At 52.5% G+C, this 24853-nt stretch overlaps 1 protein-coding gene across 1 annotated transcript; it reads right to left on the bottom strand.

Moving 5' to 3' along the window:
- Nucleotides 1–9036: 9036 nt before the first annotated feature.
- Nucleotides 9037–24567, bottom strand: LOC101944059 (prelamin-A/C). The gene is made up of 11 exons (XM_065573742.1): nucleotides 24135–24567; nucleotides 23247–23372; nucleotides 22431–22601; nucleotides 21683–21808; nucleotides 20954–21174; nucleotides 19928–20141; nucleotides 19044–19151; nucleotides 18169–18288; nucleotides 17804–17899; nucleotides 15075–15344; nucleotides 9037–11034 (listed from the first exon to the last, which is right to left on the bottom strand). The coding sequence occupies exons 2-11, from the start codon at nucleotides 23325–23327 to the stop codon at nucleotides 11008–11010; spliced, it is 1434 nt and encodes a 477-aa protein (XP_065429814.1). The 5' UTR covers nucleotides 23328–23372; nucleotides 24135–24567; the 3' UTR covers nucleotides 9037–11007.
- Nucleotides 24568–24853: the final 286 nt, after the last annotated feature.

The raw sequence follows: 24853 nt of genomic DNA on the forward strand, positions 1-24853 counted from the left end.
CCCCCTCCCTCTCAGCACCTCCTGCCCTCCGCGATCAGCTGTTCCACAGCATGCTGAAGGCGCTGGGGGGGAGAGGGAGGAGTGGGGATGGGCATGCTCAGGGGAGGGGGTAGAACTGGGTGGGAAGAGGTGGGGTGGGGGCAGAGCAGGGGTGGGAAGGTGGGGCCTTGGGAGAGGGGTGGTGTGGGGGTGGGGACTGGGGCTGAGCAGGGGTTGAGCGCCCCGGGGGGAAATGAGGAAGCTGGTGCTTGTGATAAAAGCCTAGGCCTTCACGGGGGTGTCCGGATTCCAGGAGTGGGAGCATGTTGCTCCCCACCCACCTTAGCAAGGGGGCTGTGCCCCAAGAGAAGAGACACCTCTTTGGGGCCCGAGTGGGCTCCACGACCGAGTGGTTGTAGCTCCGTTCACTTCAACTGCGTTTTACTGAACTTCAGTGACTCAAAGTCAACTTACAACAGCTGAGAGTCTGGCTCTGGCTGTGTATTTTATGGGTTCACCTGGTATCAATAGATCCAATCAATAGACAGCACCTGTCCAAAACTCAGCTCTCAACACTGAACCCTGGCACATATGTTGGGATTATAGATATCGCTTTGCACGTTGGCAGCATTTCTCCTTTTGATTGTACATCTTCTCAGGAAAAAACAAGTCATACAAGTCTTACGATGTTTATTTTAAAACTAAAAATTACTTTCTTTTTTGTTTAATGACTAGGTGTGTCACGCCCAATGATTTTAAACAGCTGATCGCTTTAGCAGCTGTTTTACAGGTGGATCCTGCTCCGGTTCAAGTCAACGGGAACAAAAGTTTAATGACGCAAGGTGGGTGAGGAAATATCTTTTGTTGAACCAACTTCTGTTGGTGCAAGAGACACATTTTTAAAATTAAGCATTTGCTTACATTTTTCCAGGATTGGGGTCTGATCCATCAATCCAAGATACCACAGCACAGTTGGCACCAAATATTTTCTCTTGTTGGCTTCTATTGTCCTTCACTCCCCTCTCCTTTTTGAGTTGAGTTACTATTAAATTAACACTTCCCTGTAGATTGGAGGAGGCTAAGGATTACAGACTTGTTGGAATATTCTGAGGAAGAGAGGCTAGAGACATGGCAGATCGAGTAGGGAGGGGATTTCAAGTGTTTGAGGCAACATGAAAGAAGATGTGAGGATGGGACTGGGAGGCTGACACAAAAGTGTTGGCTAATTGTATGGCTTGGACCAAGCAGAGAGGGTTGCAGAAGCAACGGAGAGAGAGGAGCAGGTTGTACAGGGCCTTTAATGAGCCCGAATTTGGTGTGGGAAGTAGGGTTGGTTGAAAATTTCCTGTCCAACTGTTTTCAGTGCAAACTTGTATTTCCAACAAAATGAAAATTTTCACAGCGAGCATCTGCTTCCCCCAAAATGTTTTGACTTTTCCTTGGCAACCTAAAAAAATCCAAACATTTTCAATCCAAAATTTCTGGGTTTTCAGCAGGGTTGGGCTGAACATTTCTAGTTTTCAACTTTTTTGGATGGAAAATTATACAATGCAAGGGGTGCCTCCTGGTGGGTTCAGATGGATTGGTTTAGTTTTCCTCATAGATGCAACAGAGGTAAATATGGACCAGACCATAATTCTATTATTTACCCACTTTTCTATGGTTTTTGCAGTAATCTGGATTATTAGGATGGAGGAGTTCAGTTTCCATTGGAGGGCTTCAGCTTGGTCTAGTTATTATGAATTGCTATTAATAGTAATATTAGTATTATTGTCATGGACCAGGACGTCATGGTTATCATGTTGACCAATATTGTCTTCTTGTTTCCCAGTACTTCCTCATCTGTCCATCTCCATCTGTTCTCTCTTGTTTTATAACATAGATTGTAACCTTTTGGGGGCTGGGACTGTCTTTTTATTTGAATATGAAATAAAACATTAGGTCCACTGGAGTGTTGCCACTAATAGGCCTTCACTCTTACCTGGCTTGGTGAGAAGCCTTCACTTCAAGTATTGGCTACGGAGATGGATTTTGTTCTTCGAGGCAGGGTGTGGTTTGGCAAATGTTTCAGATTATCAAGTGAACCTCGGTTCTGCAGCATTTGACCTAATCTAAATACCCAGGTCAAGGAGTGAAATGAATCACCCCCTTCAATTCCCCTTGGCTCCCATTTTGATTTAGTAGATGAGAAAAGGCATTTTGCACAATGTGTAGTTGGCCTTGGGAACTTGTTGCCAAAAGATATCATTGAATCCGAGAGCTCAGCAGGATTCAAGGCAAGAGGAGGCATTTATAGGTGTAGTAACTATAATTCACAGTTATGTTACCTACACTAAACATTTATAAGGGACATAAAACCTCCCGCTGATGGGCATAGCCAAGCAACAGCTGATGGGAATCAGGAATCAATTTCCCCGTGGGCAGGTTGCCCCAGAGGTGCAGGGGTTCTCGCAAACTCCTCTCAAGCGCCTGGTGCTGATCACCATCGGAAATAGGATATGGGGCTAGAAGGACCCTGAGTCTAATCCAGACTTGTAATTTCTCAGTTCACTAAGGGAACTTTGTCAGCTGTGTTTGGGGCAGAGCTAATGCCGTGAGCAGGGTTTCACGTCGGACCCCACAGTTAAGAAATCACATCCTTCCCCCAGAACCTCTTTGCCTTTCAAAAAAACCTCATTCACACTCCCTCTATCTCCCCGTCCCATCAGAAGGTGTTGGGGCTCCTACCTTCCTCCTCCTGCAGATTTCCCCTTGCTCTGTCCACCATGTCGCTATCCAGCCTGGCTCTCACCTCCTGCTCTCTACCTCTGCACCTGCTCAGCGGGGGTCCCACCACCACACCGATTTCCTCTACTCCACATTCAAGCTCACTTCCTTCTGCTCTTCTCCATCCCAGGCCTAGCAACCATAATTTGCCTTTTACTCACGCTGTGAGGGGGCCTGTTCCCTCCCACTGGCCAATGAGACTATTAAGGGTATGCTGGCCCTTTAAGACTCTGTTCTCCTGGACATCCAGTTTACTTCTCTTTAAGCCTTGTATTGTAACCTTCCCAAGGGCCTGACTGCCTGGGCCTCAGAACCTCTGGTAGCCTTATCTCACTCCACTCCTGATAGGGTTTCTGGGTCTCTTTCTTAGGCAGCTCCTTGCTGAGGCACTCCATTGAGGGGGGTCCTCAGCCTCTCTGGCAGCCTCCCCGTTTTGTCTGAGCTGCTGCTAGTCAAGCCATGAACCCCTTTGTGGCTGGTGGCAGCGTAGGGTTTACACATCCCATCCCATATTCTAATGTCCTTAATCCTCAGCAACTCTTCGCCACTTTGACCCTCTGCTCAAACTCTCCAGGTCTGTTGCTGAAGCTCCGGTCTCCTGGAGCTGATCATAGCAGTTCATGAAAACCTGTTCCCAGCCATAGTCTTCTAGGGATGGGTTCCCCATAATATCTTCTTTCTTTGAAGACCTTCAGAATAACACGAACCCAGAATACTGACTCCAATGCACTTCCTTCAGTCCTCACATAGCAGAAGAACACAGACTTATATATCCTTGGAAGGGAGAAGAAAGTGGGTGGAGCTATGCAATGAAGGTCAGGTGGTTGGGTAGTTTTTTCAAAAGTAATAATTACGCCAAGCTCAAAGTATTGCAACATTCTAGACAGGCTAAATTTAACCCAATGGAGTGTAATAACGGCAGCAAATTCCACCTAACACTGCTGTTTGAACTGTGCAGCAAAAAAAAAAAAAGCCCCTTAGGTGGGGGCTTATCCCTACAGCTCTGTTGAGTGAAGGATGCTGCGCACCTACCAATCTCAATGAGGTTTTAACTCAAACCCTAAGGAAACGTTACTTACCCTGTGCAATAACTGTGGTTCTTTGAGATGTGGCCCTGTATGGGGGCTCCGCTTCAGGTGCGCTTGCACCTCTTAGGCCCTGGATTGAAGATCTCTAGCTAGCAGTGTCTGTTCGGCCTGTGCACACGCCATATGTCTCCTCGTGGCAGAGACCGAGGCTATATAGGGGAGCCCGGGTGAACTGCCCTCAGTTCCTTCTCTACTCAGTCATCCCCTAGGGCAGAACTGAAGCAGAAGGGAAGGAGGGTGGGCAATGGAGCACCCACAGGGGGACACATCTTGAGGAACTACATTTATTGCATTTGGTCAGTAACCTCCTCCTTTGAGTAGTGCCCCCAAGGGTGCGCCACGTCAGGTGATTTCCAAGCAGAATCCCGCGGAGGAGGCGGGAGCTTCGGAGCAGGGTCCAGAATTGAAGACAGCACTGCTACACTTATTACATCAGATCTAATGGCATGGAGCAGGGTGTCGTGCTTTGAAAATGTATGGCTTGAAGACCAGGTTAGCCACTCTACACATCTCAGACACCGGGACATTCTTCAAACATGCAGTAGATGTTGCTTGCGATCTGGCTGGATGTACTCTGGCCCCCGGGTAACAAAGATCCAACAAGGACTATCGCTGTATCCTTGTCTGTATCTGCCGCCCTGCCGTTGGCCTCAGCTGCTGATCAAGGGCTCGAGGGAGCATGCACCCCCAAAGTGGAGCACCCCCAGGGACATTACTCAAAGAACAAGGTTTTACCCAGCTCATAACAATATATGTACACCACCACTACTGAAATTCATGGCATGCATTTCTAGAAGTTTGTTCAGTCGCTTTCATATAGCGCTGGGCAGCAAACGGTTTTATGTCCCATGAATATTTTTGAGAATGTACAAAAAATTCATCTTGAATCAGGATGAAAAGTTGAAATCTTGAAAATCCCTGCAAACCAAGAAAACGATTTGCTTTTCCATTTGGGGGTCAATCAAAACATTGTTTAGATAATTTCAAAACTGAAGCACTATCACAGAGAGCTCTCCAGATTGCAGCCTGGGGCTGTTGACTTTGAACGACTTTCATTGATGGATCTATTCTCCATGACTGTATTGAGTTCTTTGTTGACCGCAGTTATATTTATGGCCTTCACATCATCGCCTGGGATCGAGTTCCACAGACTGACTGTGCGTTGTGTGAAGAAGTACTTCCTTTTGTTTGTTTTAAACCTGCTGCCTATTAATTTCATCAGGTGACCCCTGGTTCTTGTGTTATGTGAAAAAAAATAACACTTCCTCATTCACTTTCTCCGCACCAGTCATGATTTTATAGACCTCTGTGTCAGCTCTCCCTTTCGTCATCTCTTTTCTAAGCTGACCACTCCCAGTCTTTTTAATCTCTCCTCCTACGGAAGCTTTTCCATGCCCTTAATCATTTGTGTTGCCCTTCTCTTCACCTTTTCCAATTTTAATATATCTTTTCTGAGATGGGGCAACCAGAACTGCATGCAGTATTCAAGGTGTGGGTGTATTTTGGATTTATATAGTGGCATTATGAGATTTTCTGTTTTAGTATCTATCCCTTTCCTAATAGTTTCTAACATTCTGTTAGTGGGTTTTTTTGTTTGTTATTTTTTTGATGCTGCCGCACATTGAGTGGATGTTTTCAGAGAACTATCCACAATGACTCCAAGATCTTTTTCCAGTTTGGACCCAATCATTTTCTATGTGTAGGTGGGATTATTTTTTCCAACTTGCATTCATAGAATCATAGAATATCAGGGTTGGAAGGGACCTCAGGATGTCATCTAGTCCAACCCCCTGCTCAAAGCAGGACCAATTCCCAACTAAATCATCCCAGCCAGGGCTTTGTCAAGCCTGACCTTAAAAACCTCTAAGGAAGGAGATTTCACCACCTCCCTAGGGAACCCATTCCAGTGCTTCACCACCCTCCTAGTGAAAAAGTTTTTCCTAATATCCAACCTAGACCTCCCCCATTGCAACTTGAGACCATTACTCCTTGTTCTGTCATCTGGTACCACTGAGAACAGTCTAGATCCATCCTCTTTGGAACCCCCTTTCAGGTAGTTGAAAGCAGCTATCAAATCCCCCCTCATTCTTCTCTTCTGCAGACTAAATAACCCCAGTTCCCTCAGCCTCTCCTCATAAGTCATGTGCTCCAGCCCCCTAATCATTTTTATTGTCCTCCGCTGGACTCTCTCCAATTTTTCCACATCCTTCTTGTAGTGTGGGGCCCAAAACTGGACACAGTACTCCAGATGAGGCCTCACCACTGTCGAATAGAGGGGAATGATCATGTCCCTCGATCTGCTGGCAATGCCCCTACTTATACAGCCCAAAATGCAAGCCAGCTATATAAGAAGATTCCAGGATTGTCACTTTGTCTCTCTCTGAGGCCTACAACGTGCGCTGGGTCAGTGGGAAGGGACAGAAACAGCTGCAGGCTTGGTTGAGCTCTTTTTGTTTAGACTATCACCAGGTTCACGGGATTCCAGATCTGTTCCCATGCAATGTTTAAGTTCTCTGCCATTTTGACTTTACGAATTACACCCATGTGACAGCGAGGCCTGTATCTCTGCCATGCCAAGAGTCCTACACCGTTGTGGTATCAAAGGTAACTCAACCAATCACCACCCTTCTTCCTTTGTTTCAACAATTATAGTGCTTGTCTGAGGGAGGCTGAACAGATGGTTGATTAGTTGGACCATTTGCCACGGTTCACAACAGCACAGGCTTTCAGCTACCAATACTGACATAAAGTAGAACTGCGTCTACGCTGGGGTTTATACCGACATAGCTAATAATACACCCTTTACCAACAGTTACGCTGGCAAAACTTCTTAAGTGCAGTCTGGGCCTAAGGCCCATTGCCGTGTCAAAGCTGTGTAAACTGTCCTTAGTGTTTAGGGTGACCACACAGCAAATGTGAAAAATTGGGATGGGGGTGGGGGGTAATAGGAGCCTATATAAGAAAAAGACCCCAAAATTGGGACTGTCCCTATAAAATCGGGACATCTGGTCACCCTATTAGTGTAAATGAATTTCAGGCCTGCTGTTTTCCCCACAGTACCTCTGCCTCATTCAGAATTCAGGGGAGATGGGGAAGTCTAACTCCCCTCCAGCCCCCAGGATCCCTCTAGCAAATCACTTTCTGGTTTTTGAGTTTGGACAGAGAACAGGATTATGGTAAAAAGAGGCAGCCTGCTTTGACCCAAGGGACTCTCACTTGATCCACAAACTCATAGGAGACTTTACCCACGGGGCAAAATCCTGCTGGAAGGGGTTGAAGGCTGTTTGACGCCTACCATGGTCTCCGTACGCAAGACGGGTGGCACCCTGGTAAGCGCACGCGTGTGCAGACGGTTCATGGTTTTATGCTGTTCTCGCGAATATTTTTGTCCTTAATAAACATACAGTGAGATGAGTTACGCCGGCAAAACTTTGTCATGCAGCCCAACCCTCTCGTACTGGAATAGCAGTGCCCCCGGGGGGAGTTATACCAGTCGAACGACAGCTAGTTCACTCGACCCGTATAAGGCCTGGGTCTAGGCCAGTTTGGGTGAGAAAATCCCACCTCTGACATGGCTGTCCCGACTGTAGATGCAGTTGTACTAGCAAAAAAAAGTCCTTAACTGGATCTCCACGGGGAGGGTTACCGACTAGATTATTTCATTTTTTGTATCATTGTAGCACCTAAGAGCTCCAGTCACAGACCAGGACCCCATGGTGCTGTACAACCACGGAGGGGGTGGGGGGTGGGGACACAGCCCCAGCCCCAAGGAGCTTCCAATCAAAGTATAAGAGAGAACAGATGGCTACAGACAGACGGAGAGCACAAGGATACAATGAGCCAATATGATCAGCATGGCAGGCAGTGCTCTTAGCCCACCAGCCGCCTAACCGTCGTCAGTGTTTTTTCCGGGCTCACGGCAAAGGAGATTTTTAGGAGAGTGCTGAAGGAGATCATGGGTAGGTCTGTGGATGGTTCCAGGGAGCCTGTCCCAGGGGTGAGGGGTGGCAGGGGAGAAAGCACAAAGGGGCTCGTTAGAAAAAGTAACAGGTGGGTGCTGAAGGCTGGGATCATGGGCTGATGGAGGCAGGCGTCGACCTTGCAATGCCGAATGAGAGATGACAGGCAGGGTGGGGATAAGTCGTGAAGGGCCTTGAAAGGGAAAGATACCAGCACACGGCTTTAGTGGAGCCAAGGCCTTACTGGTAAAACTTGGCCGTGTAGACCAGCCCTGAGTTTATGGCTACAGGAGCTTTGGTTTTTGTGAGAGTCTCTTCTCTTCTAAAGCGTGGCTTGTTAAAGATGCTCATTGTTTGAGACTGTTTTGGGGATGCCTCTGCCAACCCATCCGGGAAGAGAGAAAGTAGTCTTCAGCTTCTGAGAAGTGGAGTTTGTGGGAGGACCCCGAAGCTTGGTCTACACCTAAAACTTAGGTCAAACTTAGGACCCTGAGAGATGTAGTTAAAAGCCAACCTAAACCCGGTGTAGACACTGCTACGTCAGTGAAGAATTCTTCTGTTGACCTAGCTGCTGTCGCTTGAGGGGATAGATTACTAGAGTCTGACTTGCTGAGAAACTCAGTGGAATCAGGGAGCTGTGTAGCTTGGAAATACCCTGGTCAGGAGGGAGACACACATGGGTCTCCACCTTCCCTCTAAGCCGCGCGGCACGCTATCAATGGCTGCACAGGTGGGGAGAGGTGCCTCTCCCCCGGCCCCAGCCCCGGAGCCCTCAAACTCCTCCCCCCACCCACACTCCAACCCTCTGCCCTAGCCCTGAGCCCCCTCCCACACCCCAAACTCCTCATCCCCAGCCCCACCCTAGAGCCCATACCCCCAGCCAGAGTCCTCACCCCCCAACACCCCAACCCTCTGCCCAGCCCTGAGCCCCCTCCCCTACTTCGAACCCTCCTTAGCCCCACCCCCAATACACATTATCTCCCTATTGGTGCACAGAACATTCATTTTGCACATGGATGTAAAAAATTAGAGGGAACATTGGTCTCCACCCAAGAGAGGCGACAGCTGAGGAGCCTGGAGCCCAGAGTGGGTGACCTGGCTGGACCACAGGGTGGGAGAATACCAATGCAGTTGCACTGAACTATGGCAACCAGTGTTAGCCCACTATCCCCCTCCTCCCCACTTCGTGGGGTGATGTTAGAGGCTCCCCCGCATGACAAATGAAATAACGAGAGGACACAGGCTGGGTAGGATCTCTGGTGTATTGATTTTGGAAAACAGAAATATTGCAACATTTCCAATTAACAGTACAAGACCTTGCCAGATCCACCCCCAGCAACCAAACCTTAACAGCGACAAAGCCGGGACGGCCCCTGCAGAACACAGCTCGGCACCCGGCAGAGTGGATCGAGGTGGGTGACGCGGCAGGGAGGTGGTGGGGCAGAGGACGGGCGCTGTAGTGGGTACAAGCCTTGGCCAGTGGTAACGCCTCCAAGACAAGGAGATCGACAGATACGGGGACTGGGGTGGTTTTATTTTAGTGTTGGATTTTTGCACCGAAAGAAAAGGCAACATTTTGCCAACACAGCATTGACTGGACAACTCTACGCTGACTCTACTCTGAGCTGCCCTTGGCTCCCCCACCCGGCTCCGATGGAGGAGGGGCATGCGATGGGCTCAAACAGTGCCACGCAGGAAAACAAAAGCCACCGAGCACAACGGGGCCAATGGACTGGATGGATCTTGCTGGGCCGTCTTGATCCATCGTGGGCTTGGACAGGCCTCCAAAACAAATGAATTAGTGTAATACAGGGTGGGAAAGAGACCTGTCCTGCAAACCATGTGAGCCCCCCCCCATTCCTTAGTGGCCTTGGGGTCTGATCCAGCCCACCGGAGTCCCCCCGAACTCCCACTGAAGTCAGCAGAAGGAGCGGGGTGTGACGCAGGATCAGACCCGCACTGGAGAAGCGGCACCTTGTGCAGCCGTCATCACACAACGCCAGAGCCTCAGTTGGTGTCAGTAAGCTCCGTTAAGGCTGACGGGGTCGGCAGGCTTCACACCCGCTGAGAATAAACCCAACACGCTTTGCCCAGCCTCTTGGCGACCTTAAAGGTCGCTCTGGTCAGGGCTGGCTTCGACATCTGGTCCCAGGCTTATAACAAGCACATTCCGAAACGGTCTGTCTTTCTGTCTCCCTGATCGCTCGGCCCTTGGTCTCTGAACCGGATCCTGTGCTACCAAGCTCTCTAAACAGGGCTCCTCGTTCCTCTCCCTTTCTGATTAAACTCAACCAATCAGTATCACCCTCTAAGGCACGACTTGGCTGCCTTTAGAAGAAGAAAAAGAAGCGTCATTGACTAACAACAGTACAGTACGAGAACTAAACCCAGCAGTATCTCCCCTGGCTATAACAGTGCGGCAGCTGGTGGGGGAATGGCAGTTAAGCAGAGGAAATGGGACAAAAGGAGAGAGCTTAAGATAATGCCCCCATGCGATTAAACAGAATCTGAAGCTGACACAGAGCTGTCAATGAGAATCAGGCCCACTGGGTGAAATGCACCAAGGTCCTTTTTTCGCAGGGCTGGTAAGTTACAGTTCCATCCACTTGAAGGCCACTTTCCACTGTGAGAGCGACGTAAAAGGGCCTTAGTGTGTATGAGAAACAGGCCTGATGATTTGATCCTCCTCCTAAAGGATTCTGGGCCTGAACCAAAGCTAACTTACATCAGCGTAAGGCCCACTGACTTCAAGTGAGCTCTGCCATAGGGTCTAAGTGCCGTGGTATTGCATGGTTCTGAGAGCAACACGGCCCCTGGGGAACGACAGTCAGCGTTTCAGCTCGTATGGCTTTACTGCTGCTAGTCCTATATAAAAAGCTTTGGCAAAAAAATACATCTAGAAAGCTATTAAACTACAATCTTTTTTTTTTTCCCTCTTTTTTTTTGGTAACCACAATTCTTTGACCTCTTTGGTTTTAGTTTTTAAAAAAATTTAGAAGCTGAAAAGCAATTTTTTTTTATAGAAATAGATTTTTTCTTAAAAAAAATCAAAGCATCTTTTAGCATTTTTATATATATATATAAAATTTCTGCTGTAGAAAAAAAAACACAAAAAAACCCTTTGTTTTAAAAAGGGGGAAAAATGGTTTTCTAGCCTGGGGGGGGGGAATAGCATGATATGGCAGGATGTAAGCAAGGAGTGCGCCCTTTGCTGGTTACATGATGCTGCAGTTTTGAGGACCCTGGAGGGAGAAAAGAGAAAATAAATCATTATGAATTCCTGTTTGCTTCAGTTAAAGGGGAACCGCAGGAGCCCTCAAGAAAATCTACTGCCAAGTACTAATTACTACACGCGGCAGTTCCCGGGCCCCAGTAGTTGCACGAGTTCTAACTTAACAAGTGACTCCTCCCATTGATTTCATTCGTCCGGCTGGAGGAACACCCGCTTCTGCTTATGGACGGTGACAAAATGCTCGCCAATTGGAACCTTTCGCCAGCCAGATTTCACGTAACAAATAAGTGACCGAACTTTTCTTGGTAAGTGGCCTTTGCTTTTCGAATCCAGCCCTAGCTCAGGGACTCAGCATCCCTCTTTCAGCAGTATTGGAATGATCCCAGAAGTATGCCCATAAGAACCCATCCCCGGACATGGGCAATACCAGGAGGGATGAGCTGGGGTGCTGATGAGAAGCGCAGTCGGGAAAGTAACCCAAATACTTTCCTGATGGACTGTTTTTTTTGCTAAATGGACAACCTATCCGAAATTCTCAATTACTGAGCGACAATCTGCACTCATTGGTATATTTTGCTTTCCGCCACCAACTCTCTGTATAACTGTTTTCATGAGTGATGTACCCGAATGCATGGATGCTAAATATCTAAACTGTATTCTTAAATTCATTCACCTACATTTGGGTTATTGCTGATTATGCACTATAGGTATCTTCGAAAAGAACAGGAGGACTTGTGGCACCTTAGAGACGAACACATTTATTTGAGCATAAGCTTTCGTGGGCCACAGTCCACGTCTTCGGATCCATCTCCTGCTCTTTTCAGGGATACAGACTAACACGGCTGCTACTTTGAAACCTGACTATATGTAGCTTATGACTTTAAAAACAAACGCCGTATTTGTGGATAATCTAAGCACTATACCCAGATGTGTATACACAATGTTTTTAACAAGCAACAGAGGGTCCTGTGGCACCTTTGAGACTAACAGAAGTATTGGGAGCATAAGCTTTCATGGGTAAGAACCTCACTTCTTCAGATGCAAGTGAAGAAGTGAGGTTCTTACCCACAAAACCTTATGCTCCCAATACTTCTGTTAGTCTTAAAGGTGCCACAGGACCCTCTGTTGCTTTTTACAGATTCAGACTAACACGGCTACCCCTCTGATACTTGACACAATGTTTTTAACATTAGCTTTAATAAACATTTGAAATCCGTTAAAATACTCAGCTCATATTTTAAGATGGTGACCCTTTAGGGCAGGGAATAATCTTTTTTGTTTTGAATTTGTACAGCATTGAGCACCATGGGGTCCTGATCCATGAGTGAGTGTCCAGTAATGCAAATAAGAATACTAAAAATGAGTGCCTTTCATCCGTATCTCAAAGCGCTCTATAATCATATAAAAGCATTCCTCCCCGTTCTATAGATGGAGTATCTAGAACATTAAATAGTTTGAGAATTAGGGGTAGTATATTAGAATAATAATACTGATTAGAATAGTATTCATCTAATAAACTGATACTAACTATTACTAATAATGATCTAGAAAGGTGGAGTATTACAATACTCAGATACTAAGTACTAACATTTAGTTTTGGAGTATTATAAAGACTCGATTAGAGCATTAGTAGAAGTAGTATTCGTTAGCATTAGAATATTATAAATACAGCAGAACCGCATTTATACGATCTAATTAAGACCGGGGCCAGGTAGGGTAATAAAAAAATCTGGAAAATCTGGAGAATGGGAAAGCGTAGGGCGGCAGCGCCATCTAGCAGCCATAGGCGAGATCACCTGCTCTGGACCTGCGAGCGCTGGTTGTGGGTTAATAGGGAGAGCTGGATAATGGCGGGTCGGATAAACGGGGTTCTACTGTACTCCACCATTCGAGCATAAGCAGTAACATGCCACTGATACAACACTTCTGGAGCAGATGTCATCCACGGATGTCAACACACTTTACAAACAGAGCGTCATGGCAGTGCTATTAAACCGACTGCACAGCTGGGACACTCGGGCACAGAGCAGCTGAGTAACTTGCCAAGGTCATGCAGCGAGACACGGACAGAGTAGGGGTAGGACCCATGAGTTCCCCGTTCCCTGCTTAAGCGACTGAATATCTGTTCTTAGTACTAAGGATGGAAGCCTGGTGCCTGGATTCCATCTGAGACGGGAAGGGGACACAGATGCATTTCTATGTACATTTCAGAGGCGGGGAGGACCTAACCACTTGCCCTAAGAGAAGCACCTCCCATTAGAGACGTTCAGCTGAAGGAAGCCTGGCCAGGGCCATGAGCACAGGGAGCCGTGAGGGGTGTGGGAAGATGTGGGCAGCTGAGTGTCAGGAGGGAAGCAGCAGCCGCAGCCAGGAGATGGAGAGAAGGGGAGAGAGCCAGGAAAGGAACCGAAGCGGGAGAGGGAAGAGGGTTTAAAAGATCGCCTCTGTTAGAACTACGACGGAGGGGGAGGGTTAAGGGTTCCTCCCAGGAGCCCGGAGGTGGGTTTCTCACTCAGATGAGCTGAGCCAGTTCAGTCCTCGGTGCAGGCTTTGCCCCCCGGCTTCAGAGTCCCCCCCAGCTAATGTTAGAATAGGAACCACAACTCCTGGCTACTGGCTTTGCTGTGGCGATGCTGCCAGTGGGATCCTCAGCGGCTGGCTCAGGGGGTTGGGAGGCTTTTAACTTGCCAGTTTGGCTAGCAGCCAGCCCTGGAGATCTGACTGGCCAGTAAAACAGCCAAGGGGACACATGGATAAGCCAGAATCAAGAGCGTGGGGAACTAGGGGCTTAACTCTATAAATAGGGACCTTATCTTGAATGTTCTAAGTATAATTAACATGGGCAACCATGTACAAGGTACAAACCATCATGCTTCAAGGCATGAGCCAGTCACTAGCTGCCTGGGTAAGGAAGAAACATCCCCCATTGTCAGGCAATTCCATGGGGGGCGGGAGGGGTCTCTTGTACTTTCCTCGGAAGCCACTGGTCACCCTAGGAGACAGGCCGCTGGTTTCGAAGGACCACTGGCGAGTCCCACAGTCCCCGTTAAGGTGCGTCATGGGCCCTTCATGTCAGGGGAGGTCCCTTGGAGGCAGAAGGCTCAGAACTTCCATATTCTGAAGGACCCTGGACAGTCTGGTTATGGACAGACGGGCCCATTCAGGGGTAGCGCTGACCTAGACAGCTATAGTTTGGGCTCTGCTGCAGGGAGAGTAGAGCTCATTTGGGCCCCTAGAGGAAGCTGGTGATTCGGATGTAGCCTCATTAGCCAGGCTCCTTGCTCTGGGGAATATTTCTCTGGCTTTGACACGTTTTCTGTTGCAGACCCAAATAACGCAGCCTCCGCCTGGAGGGCTGTGGGGCTCTCTCTGATGAGTGGGGGTGCGGGACCCTGCCACATTCCCCAGCACTGCGCGCACACAGCCAGCAAACCCTGCAGTCCTCACTCCGGAAAGACTCCTGTTGGCTTGTGTGGGAGTTTGGCCCAGGTGAGGACCCTGGGACTGGGGGGCAGCGGGGCATCAGAACTGGCTGCAAGTGGCCTCTGGAGCTGGTTCACAGCAGCAGAGATGGGCTCTGACTCAGAACAGGCACGCCCCGGCCTGGGGAGCCACCGGGGGCACAAAAGCGATCTCAAAGGAGGAGCACGTACACAGTTGGCTTAGCCACAGGGGAGCTAAATCTAGGTCAGTAAATCCATTTAGATCATTTCCCCGTCTGTCCAACTCAGAGATCTGCAGAGAGGAGCCTTCACCAGATCCCCATCCACAAACTACTCATGTCTGTAGCAGGAGCTGCTAGAGGAGAGAGCTGGATTTTGGCTTATCGAGTGGGGAACCTATTTGTATTTACAGCACATTGATCCTGGCACAGAACTGGCCCTAACCAGCGGGCAAGAGGAAGAACCAAACGATGATGGGGTTCCATCAGCTGGAATTCCCACTGGGACCTTCAGATGAGCGAGAGTCATTAGCCTGGAGCCTTGGACACTTGGCTACCTTGGGATTCCCTTGCCCCAGAGATAGGGGCCTTTCTTCTCGTGCACTCACCTGAGTGCGTGGGTTGGAGTTACCCAGGATGTAGGACCTGGTCATCAGGTTTTCTCCAAGGCCGCCGCTGCTGCCCCCGCCAGCGCCCCCGAGGGAGCGGTAGCTGCGGGTGATGGTGAGGCTGGAGGCGGACGATTCCGAGGACATGGAGCCGGCTGCGGCGTTCTGGGCCCCGCTAGCTTTCTCTGCCGGCTGGCCACAGGTGCCGCACACCACGGTGCGGGAACGCAGGTTGTACTCCCCAGGATCACCTGTGCCGCTGCAGTGGGCCTAGAGGGGTGGAAAGAGAAACAAGGGGGCTTCAGTACTTGATGGAACTTCCTCCAGGGCCAGAGGCCCCCAAGATCAGAGCGAGGAGTGGAACAGATCCCAGGCCCAGCTGAGTCAGCTCGAGGGTTTAACGAGCGCTCCAAGGAGGCAGAGGCCTACGGCTGCTCTCAAGCTACCCCCACCCCGCCCTGCTGGAGCCCCATGGCTGTGCACGGGTCCCCGAGAGGAGGCATTGGCCTTTCCTGTTTTCAGAGGGGTATCACAGCTGGCCAAGAACCTCTCCGCCGTGGTAGGGCTGGATTGTGCCCGTCCAACACCCAGCCTAGTCTTGTGATCGGTACTTTGGGACGTCGGACCCCAGCAGATGTTCTGCCATTGCAGGAGCCCCAAAAGCCATGGAGCCCTGAGTCCATGGTGATGGGTGCATTAGAAGAACCTAAATAAAATAGAATGTGTGAGGGGGGGTGTCTCTACCTGGGGGTTGTGACCTCCCTGCCATCCCCATATTGCTGAATGTGGGGGCAAGGGGTACCGGCTACATGGTGGTCAGTGTGTGAGAAATGGTTGAGAACCTCTGGAATGGACAAACTCCTACCGAAGCCAAAGGGAGCAACTCACACCCAGGATGGGCAAATGGGCCCCCAAAATAGCTGGCTGTGGGACACGTGATGTATTCCTGCAGTCTGGTCTAGACACTGGTGCTACTCCCTCGTCACACACGTACCCGACTCCTGCTAACAGTGATGGGAGCTGGATTTGTGCATCGAGAAGGGAATCGCATCTCTCTTAAGCCAGAAAAGCCCTTTGTACTGGGGGAACAGCACCATGGGAACCAGAAGTGCCACACTCAAATTTCATGTCAAGATCACCTAAGACGTAATTAAGTGGTGCAGTCCCTGAGCCGAGTTGGTCACACTTCGGACCACTCCACATGTAGAACCAGGGTGGGGTGACCCAAGATAGGCCCCAGGATGTAAGATTCCGATCTGGTGAGTTTGCAGGGAGGGGAGGGATGGTTTGGAGTCTGTTCCACTCAGGGTCTTAGCGTGAGTCCATCCCCTGGGGTATCGGAGTCAGGCCCACCCAGACGGATACTCAGCAGTGGCATGACCACGCTGTGCGAGGAAATGGACCAGTTTGGAGTCAGATCTGTTGCTCCCTTCCTCTCCTTGTCATGCCTGGTTCTTCTGCACCAATAATATGGACAACTCAGTGCTTTGAAGACATCAAGGGCAGTGTCATTAGTGGTTTGCCTTCAGTTAGCACCCAGATAACCAGCCCTGTCTATTCCTCAGCCCTGCCTCTGATGGCTAAGCCGGAGATTCGCCTGGGGGGAGAAATGTTTATCCAAGCCCATCCTGACCAGCTACCGTCCCCCCTGTCAAGGACCCAATATGGGCTGGGTGACTCTGCTTTAAGGTAGGAAGCGCACTCCTGGAAGGAATTCAATCCTCCCAACAAACGGGCAATGCCAGCCAGAAGGAGATCCTGGCTCGTTTCTCTGGGCTGATCAACATTCATCCTGACATGGCTGGTTGGATCCAGAGCAATGAAATATAAAAGTTGATCACGCAGGATACAGCCCCAGCTGCACCAATCTGAGCTGCATCTGGCACCATCCCCTAGGTGGAGTTACTGAACCCCAGCTCTCCTGTCTGATACGTGCTGGAGGGGCCTCTGTCTCTTGCCCATTTAGACAAGGGACGTTGTATGGGGGAGAAGAACTGAACACGCTTCTAACTGGGCACCAGCCCATCCTCTGTTTAATGAAGCCATCTGTCTGCCACCGGCCCCAGATTAGGAAGGACACCTTCAGCTCTGCAGGGAGGAGAGCACGAGTCCAAGAACGCACCGGGGGGGGGAGGGGGGGGGGCTAAAACCACAGCAGCCATCGGGATCCTTGGACGCGTTTCAGCCGTCAGCTGCTACATGGCAATGCGGAGGGCATTGGAGCAGCTATCTACAGATTGATTTCCACCAAAGCCCGGATCGTCCTCCAGACAAAACCCTGCATGCTCCAGGCTACGGGCTGGATTGCAGAGTTAATCTTCACGGTTCCAGCTTGAAAGTTTATTCTGCCACTCCTCCATGGGGATGATCAGAGCCCTTTTGTCTGAGATGCTCCAACAAACCCACATCCCCCCATCGTCAGCTCGATCCCTTCGTGCAGGTGCTTGGAGTGTCTCCATGTGCAGAGATAATCTCATGCAGTCGATGGAGAGCAGTGTGCTTCCCTGACATTGTGGTTGGTTGTTTTCCAGATAAGTCACAGGGCCCTTCCCCCATCACCTCAACTCCCTGCTCCCCTGGGTCTGGTCCTGGAAGGTGCAGGATCAGGGCATCAATCAACAGGAGGGGGACTTGCCCAAGGTCACCCAGCAGGCCAGCAGCAGAACCAGGTCTTGAGTCCCCTACCCACTGGATCCCGCTGCCTGTCCCTGACAGAGCATGATGCTTACATGGTGGTGACGGTGGTGGACGCTGACTTCATCATCGTCATCCTCCTCGTCATCATTGATGATCACCGTGCGCACCAGCTTCCTCATGGCCACCTCCTGGAAGGGAGTCAGGACAAAGTCAAGTTGCAGCTACACCTGCCGAGATCCCCCTTCGCTCTATGGCTCAGGTGAAAGATCACCCTAGTGACTCCCAGCCCGCAGACGGCGACAACACACGAGGTAGAATCAGACCCGACTCCACTGGCCGATGCGTCACTTTCACCCTCCACCTCTTACCCATCCCTCTCTTGCATCCGGCCAGAGCATGTTGCCACGAGACCTCGATCCCCAGCTGCCACTGCCCCACCCCCAGGTAAGAGTCTCACCTCTCCGCTGGAGTTGATCAGGGCGGTACGCAGGCTGTCTCCAGAGCCCCAGGAGCTTTGGGCCTTCCACACCATGTCAGTGGGAGGGCTATGGGTGGCGCCCGCTCCGGAGGCCCAGATCTAAAAAGGAACACACACAGATCGGTAGCACCTCGCGCCAGCGGCATCAACCTCACCTAACTCCCCATGTGGGTCTTTGCCCCTGTCCAGCGGCTGCTCCACAAAAGACGGTACGAGTCTACTACAGCTGTTAACTAAAGGAACTGCTCTGATCGCTCGTTCCAGGTTCAAACCCCCGTGTTGGACTGCTGAATTGGGAGCGGGGCTGGGGGGGTCACTACTCTCTAAACGGCAAGGAACGGAGGCAAGGGAGATGGGCTGAGAAAACCACAGGCAGGATCTGAATCCTGGTGCTACATCAGGCGTCTGCTTATGCCGGGGCCATGACTTGGAACTTAAGATGTCAAAATCCAGCGCCACTTCAGTCCCAATTGGCAGGAATCCTACAAGAGCTGCTGCCGGGGTGCGATTTCTGCCAGCCCGAGCTCAGATCCGGCAATGTCGGCAGTTCCTGCATGCAAAGGGGAGATCAGCCCCCCCCACGTTGGAGCGTTGTATCCCAGCTAGAATCCGAGCTGCAATCTCCCATCTGTCCCCAAGGGGGAGCCCTATGGCCATTCTACCAAGGGGCCCGGAGGTGAGATGCCTGGGCACTCAGAGGGGCTGGATTTGCTCTGCTCTTCAGGAGGGTGGGACCCGCTGCTCCATCTCCCAGGGGCGGCTCCAGAGTGACAAATGCCAACGGAGAACGGCGCATCAGCTCCCCAGGGCGCTAACCCTTCATTAGCCCCACGCGAGTGCAGTTTGTTACTCACCGTGACCACCTGGCCGGCCTTCAGGGTGAACTTGGGAGGGAAGCGGTAACTGATGAGGGCCTCCTCTCCATTCTGACGCTTGATCTGCCAGTTCCCCATGGCCTGGTCCTGTGTAACAGAAGGCAGAGGCCTTGAGAAACCGACCTTCAAGGTTGTTCCGGTTTTGCCTCTCCTTGGCCACAAGTCCTGTGGTTAAGGGACTGAGCTGGGACTCTGTCATAGACCCTCTGACCTTCAGCAAGTCACCTCACCTCCCTTTGCCTCAGTTTCCCCATCTTCTGCTTGTATTCCTTTCCCCACCCTTTGTCTGTCTTGTTTATATACACAAAGATTCTAGGGGCAGGGACTGTCTCTCACCAGGTGTATGTACAGCTCCCAGTACAGTGTGGCCTAGTAGACAGCGCACTGGACTGGACTCAGGAAACCTGGGTTCTACTCCCAGCTCTGACACTAGTCTCCTGGGTGACCTTGGGAAAGTCATGTCCCTGTTCTGTGCCTCAGTTTCCCCATCCGTAAAAGGGGGCTAATGATACTGATCTCCTTGCAACGAGCTTTGAGATCAGCTGATGAGATCTGCTTTGGTTCTAAAGCATTCCAAAGCGATTTGCAAGCCACACACAACAGCAACTGTTGAAATGCACCCACCTCTGGGGTGGGACACAGCAGCTGTCTAACAGCACACAAAACAGACCACCACCTGGTTTACACTAGGAATTGGCTCTAAGTTTGAAGTCTCACAAAAATTGCAGCACCCTTTGTCTGCACAGCTGGCTTAGGGCCGACCCGAGGGGAAGGACACTCGGGAACTACATGGTTTCCCTTCCAGCTACTGACCCATCCTGCCCCTGCTTAGGCACGACCAGCATCGCCACCAGGAAATCTACCTCGTTGGACTTGTTCCTGAGACGGACAAATTTCCCTTCCAGATCAACCTCTTCCACGGCCACGCGGCCGCTGGTCCTCGCGTGTTGGGAGAAGCTTGTCCGGCGCTCCCCGTCCTCCAGCTTCCTCTTCTTGGAGGAGCCCGGCGTGGTGGAGTGGCTGACGTGGATCCTGGAGCCCCCCTTCTGGGAGCTGGGGCTTGGAGACAGCCTCAGCCTTGGGAAAGAGGGAGAGGGTGTGAGTGGGGGCTGGGTGGGAATCAGGGCCTGGACCCCCTAGGGCGCTGGCCGATCCGGGCCTGGTTAGAAGCGACAGAGAGGACAACATCTCGTGGCTGCTTGGGGACCTGCAGACAGAGGCCGCTACCCCATGGGAAGTTCCCTGAAGGACACGTCTCCGGCACAAAATCCCTCCCCACCGCTTCCCTCAACCTCTCGGCAGAAATACCAAGGGCTGAACTGGCTGTGGTGGTTGAGGACTGGCCCCCAGCATGGAGCTGGGAGGCTCATTAGCAGGGCAGGAGGCCGAGCCCACCTGGATGCTGCCTGTTCCCCAGGGAGGGAATTCTGCCTCTGGGGCCATCAGTTCCACACACGTTTGAGGTGCAGCTGCCCTTCTCACACCCCCAGCATGGCTGCGGGGATACAGGCGGCTGTGGGAAGCAGAGCTGAGCTAGTCTCCATTCCTGGCCAGCCCATCACGTCCCGCTCTGAGCCGGCCTCCCTGTCCACCTGAGCTCCCGGATGTGCCCCCTTCCCTCACCAACGTCCTAAAATCCCCCCAGAGTTGAGTAGGGTCCATGCCCCACCCCCAATCTGTCCACCACTGCAGCACCAAACCCCTTCACATTCGGGTCAGGTCAACGTGACCAGGCCTGTGTTAGCAGCCCACCCAAATCAGCATGTCCTCCATTCGCCCAGCCCCCATTGGCACATCCCCAAACCCATCAGGCTCCCCCCACCTCTCCTTGGCCACGCCCCCAGCAAGCTCCTCCCCCACCCCAGCAAGGAGCCGTTCTCTGCACCCACCTCTCCTCCTCTCCCTCCAGCAGCTTGCGGTAGGCGTGGATCTCCATGTCCAGGGCCAGCTTGATGTCCAGCAGCTCCTGGTACTCGTCCAGCTGCTGCTGCATCCTGGCCCGCATGTCCGCCATCTCCCGCTCCTTGTCGGACAGGATGCGACGGCTGGTCTCCCGCTCCCGGGCCAGCGCGTCCTCCAGGTCCCGCAGCTGCGACTCCTTGGCAGCCAACTGGGAGCAGAGAGGAGACGCGGAGGAAGGGGGTGAGGAGAGCACACGCAGCAGAGGGAGCCCCTTGCTACCAGGGCTGTTGGCCCCTTAGACACCCCACACTGCTGTCACGCACCTGCTGGGGATGTTTGCCCGTGACAGGCGTCCCAGGGCCCAGCTCTGTTGCAGCCAAGTGCTAGCCAGAGGATTGAGGGAGGCTGGGGGTGTTATGCCCATGTCCCCTCCAAACCCGCCCATCCCGCCCCATTCCTCCATGCCACGCAATCATGGCAATGGGGGTGCAAATGCTGCCCCTAGCGGCCGGCCAGCTCCACTCAGCCCCCCTGCAGTGCCCAGCACCGTGGCTAGAGGGCAGCACCTAGCGCTGATTGAAGGGGCGTGTTCATGTCCTGAATGGAGCTCGCCCATGACAGACGCTCAGCTGGGTTCTGGGGCAGCCACAAGGGGGCACTAGCGGGCGGAGGGGGCAGATGGCTGGACAATGCTCTCCTTGGCATCTCCGGCTCACCTGCTTCTGCAGCTGGCTGAGCTGGGCCGACAGGCTGTCGATGCGGATCCTCGACTGCTGCAGTTCTTCGTGGGCGGCGCCCACCATGCTGCTGTTCCTCTCCGCCGACTGCTTGGCGTTCTCCAGCTGCAAGCCACAGGCCAGGCAGGGTTAGCGCCGCAGAGGAGCAGCTCCCTACCGACGTCCCTGCGTGGTGGGAGCGAACGGCCCTGGGAGAGGCCGGTCAGGGGGCCTGCGAGGGTGAGCTATCCATCAGCCCCTCGCAGGAGACAAAAACCCCGGCCTCTGGGCCAGCTTCCATCAGAGGCTGTGAACATGCCCAACAGGCGCTGATTTCGCTCCACATTCCCCACCGGGGAGGCTGGTACTAAGTGTTCTCTCCATTTCACAGGTGGGGAAAGCAGGGCCCAAGGACAGGAAAGGGCCCCCAACATTTTCACAAGTGGGCCCCTATTTTCAGTGCCCAGCTCTGGCCATCTTGCCAGCTCAGCCTGATTCCTCATTGATCTCACACGGAGGGGAGGCTGCTCCAGGCCTCTCAAAGCCAGGACCCTGGGCGCTGTGAGCTGAGCTCCCAGAGATCAGAGGCTGAGGGTGAAAATTTGGGTTTAAGTGACTTGCTTAAAGGTCACCGAGAGTTGGGGGCAAAGGCAGGACTAGAACCCAGGAGTCCTGGCTCCCAGTCCTGAACCCCTGGCCCACCACACCCCATCTCATCTCATCTCCCTGGCCCTGTGCAGTGTGTTACCTTGGAGCCATAGGTCTTCTCCAGCTCCTCCTTGTACAGTCTGACCTGGGCTTCGTGCTGGGCCCGCAGGTCCTGGAGGGCGTCGGCCAGCTTGCTCTCGAACTCCCGCTGCCGGCCGTTGTCGATCTCCACCAAGCGGGTCTCGTGGCGGCGCTTGGTCTCGCGAAGTTCCTGGAGAGGGAGGTATCACACCAATAAGGGGCTGTGTGAGCCGTGGCTCTCAGAGATGGAGCTCACTGTCACAGGGCAGCAAACGTGGCAGCAAACCATTAACTTCGCTGCTGGGACCCGCACTGGTGTCGTCTGGGAGTCACCTGCCCCCTAGGTGGGAGCGGTGCCGAGCCAGGCGCAAGTGGGAATTGCTCCGTGCACAACGTACATGCCCCAGAACCTGGCGCTTGATCCTCAGGGTTTGTCTACAATTGGGCCACTGTCGCGCTTTGAGTGTAGACTCTACCTACACATCTCCCATCGACACAGGGAATCCACCTCCCAGGAGAATAATTCTTCCACCCACCTAGTGCTGTCTACATGGGGACTTCGATCGGCTTAACTACACCGCTCAGAGGTGTGGATTTTTCCCCATTGCCCCAAAAGCTAGGTGGGGTTTTGTGAATGCTGCTAAATGGATCCCCTCGTCCTCAGCTGAGCTGCCACCGCTAATGCATCTCGCCTTGAGTTCTCTGTTGCTGAGGGCGTTGTCATGACCTGTCCTCATCGGGGAGCGATAAATCATGGGCCTGTACAGTGTATAAGTCTGCACCGAGGGGCTGTATTGGGGAAGGCCTTGCTCAGGGGCAGCCCGACCCCGCTCACCTCGCTGTAAATGTTCTTCTGGAAGTCGAGTTCTTCCTTCAGCGTCTGCAGACGGTTCTCGGCGTCCACCCGACGCAGCATCTCGTCCTGCAGCTGCTTCTTCACCTCGCCCAGGGCGGCTTCCAGCTGGGGAGGGGAGAGGGGAAAGTGAGCGCAGCCAGACGGAGATTCGCAGCCCCAGCAGGTGGGTCTCAAGCGCGGTCCCTAGCCAGGGGGCCGCTGAGCCTGGGGACTGCAGGCCGGCAAATCTGGAGCCTTTCCGCAAATGGTGATTGCTCAATTTGCATATTCTACATATTCACTGCCTCATTTGAATAAACCACATCAGAGCTAAACCCGTCAATTCTCCCCTCCCCCCAGTACCGAAATCATGCCTGTCAAATCCACTCCCTCCATGCGCCTCAGCCCCCCACCTCCCGCAGGTCAGGGGCTCTCCCTGTCACAAGACTGTGACAGCTGCTCAGGGGCCCAGGAAAGGACCCTCCAAATCGGGGGTCTCCAGGCCAATTTGGGCGAATTGACACGGCTGGGCCGGGCATTTCCTACTTTGCCCAGGGCAGCAGAAGGGACCATGGCCGGCAATCGGCACAACTAGTCCATGGGCTGGATTTGTGCCCTGCTGCGACAGGAGTCAGACAAGGCTCCAGCCTCGCCGCTCCCATCAGCGAAGGAGTGGGTCGCCTGCCTACCCCCCTACCCACCATTCCACCTGGGGTTGGCTCCCTAGCTCACACCTCGCTGGGACCATTAACTGCTGCGTGGTCCCATCCGCTCCAAACCATACGGGGCATTTCAGCAGGCTTGGCAGGACGTGCATGGGGAAGGCCATGATCTCTGGCGCTGCAGAAGGGGCTGCGGGGGGCCCCGGGGTCAGGACCTGCTGCTCACCTTGGACACTTGCGCCCTCAGCTCCCGGATTTCATTATCCAGGTTCCTCTTCTCCCCCAGGGCGGTGGTGAGCGCGGCCTCTTTGGAGTTGAGCAGGGCCTCCAGGTCCTTGAGGCGAGCCTGAGCGGCCAGCAGGTCCCCTTCCTTCTTGCCATTCCTGGAACACAGCCAACAAACTGCTCTGGTGATGTGTTCGGGGAACCCCCTGCCCCCCTGCAAACGAGGGCCCAATGCTGGAGAGGGGCCCGGAGCACAATTCCCAGGTCCAAATACCCCTCCAGTCCCAGGGGACAGCTCAGAACCTGATCCCAAGGGGCCTGGGGAATTTCACAACGGTGGAAGATGCCAGACTGACAGCCCTGGTGCTCGGAGACCCATGTAGCCACAGACCGGGTCCAGATTGCCCAATTCCTGCTCTGTTTCTCTCATGCAGCTACCATGCCCCCGACTTGGGATCTGCACAGACAGGACAGGGTTTTGCACCAGTGCAGTTAGTGATGCTTCAAAACCAGGGGAAACGACACGGGAGGCAGCCCCATTTCACACTGATGCAGCACATCCACCCCGCCCCGCTGGGCATAGCTACCCTGCTGCAAATATCCCCTCTATAGACAGTGCCTGAGGCTCTTTGATCTCCCAGTGCTCCCAGCTTCCCATTACATGCATCACGGGGTGATCAGCCGTGAAAGCAGCTCGTGCTCCATCCCACGTTACGGGCT

The sequence above is a fragment of the Chrysemys picta genome, chromosome 20, assembly GCF_011386835.1.
Source record: "Chrysemys picta bellii isolate R12L10 chromosome 20, ASM1138683v2, whole genome shotgun sequence".
Lineage (NCBI taxonomy): Eukaryota > Metazoa > Chordata > Testudines > Emydidae > Chrysemys > Chrysemys picta.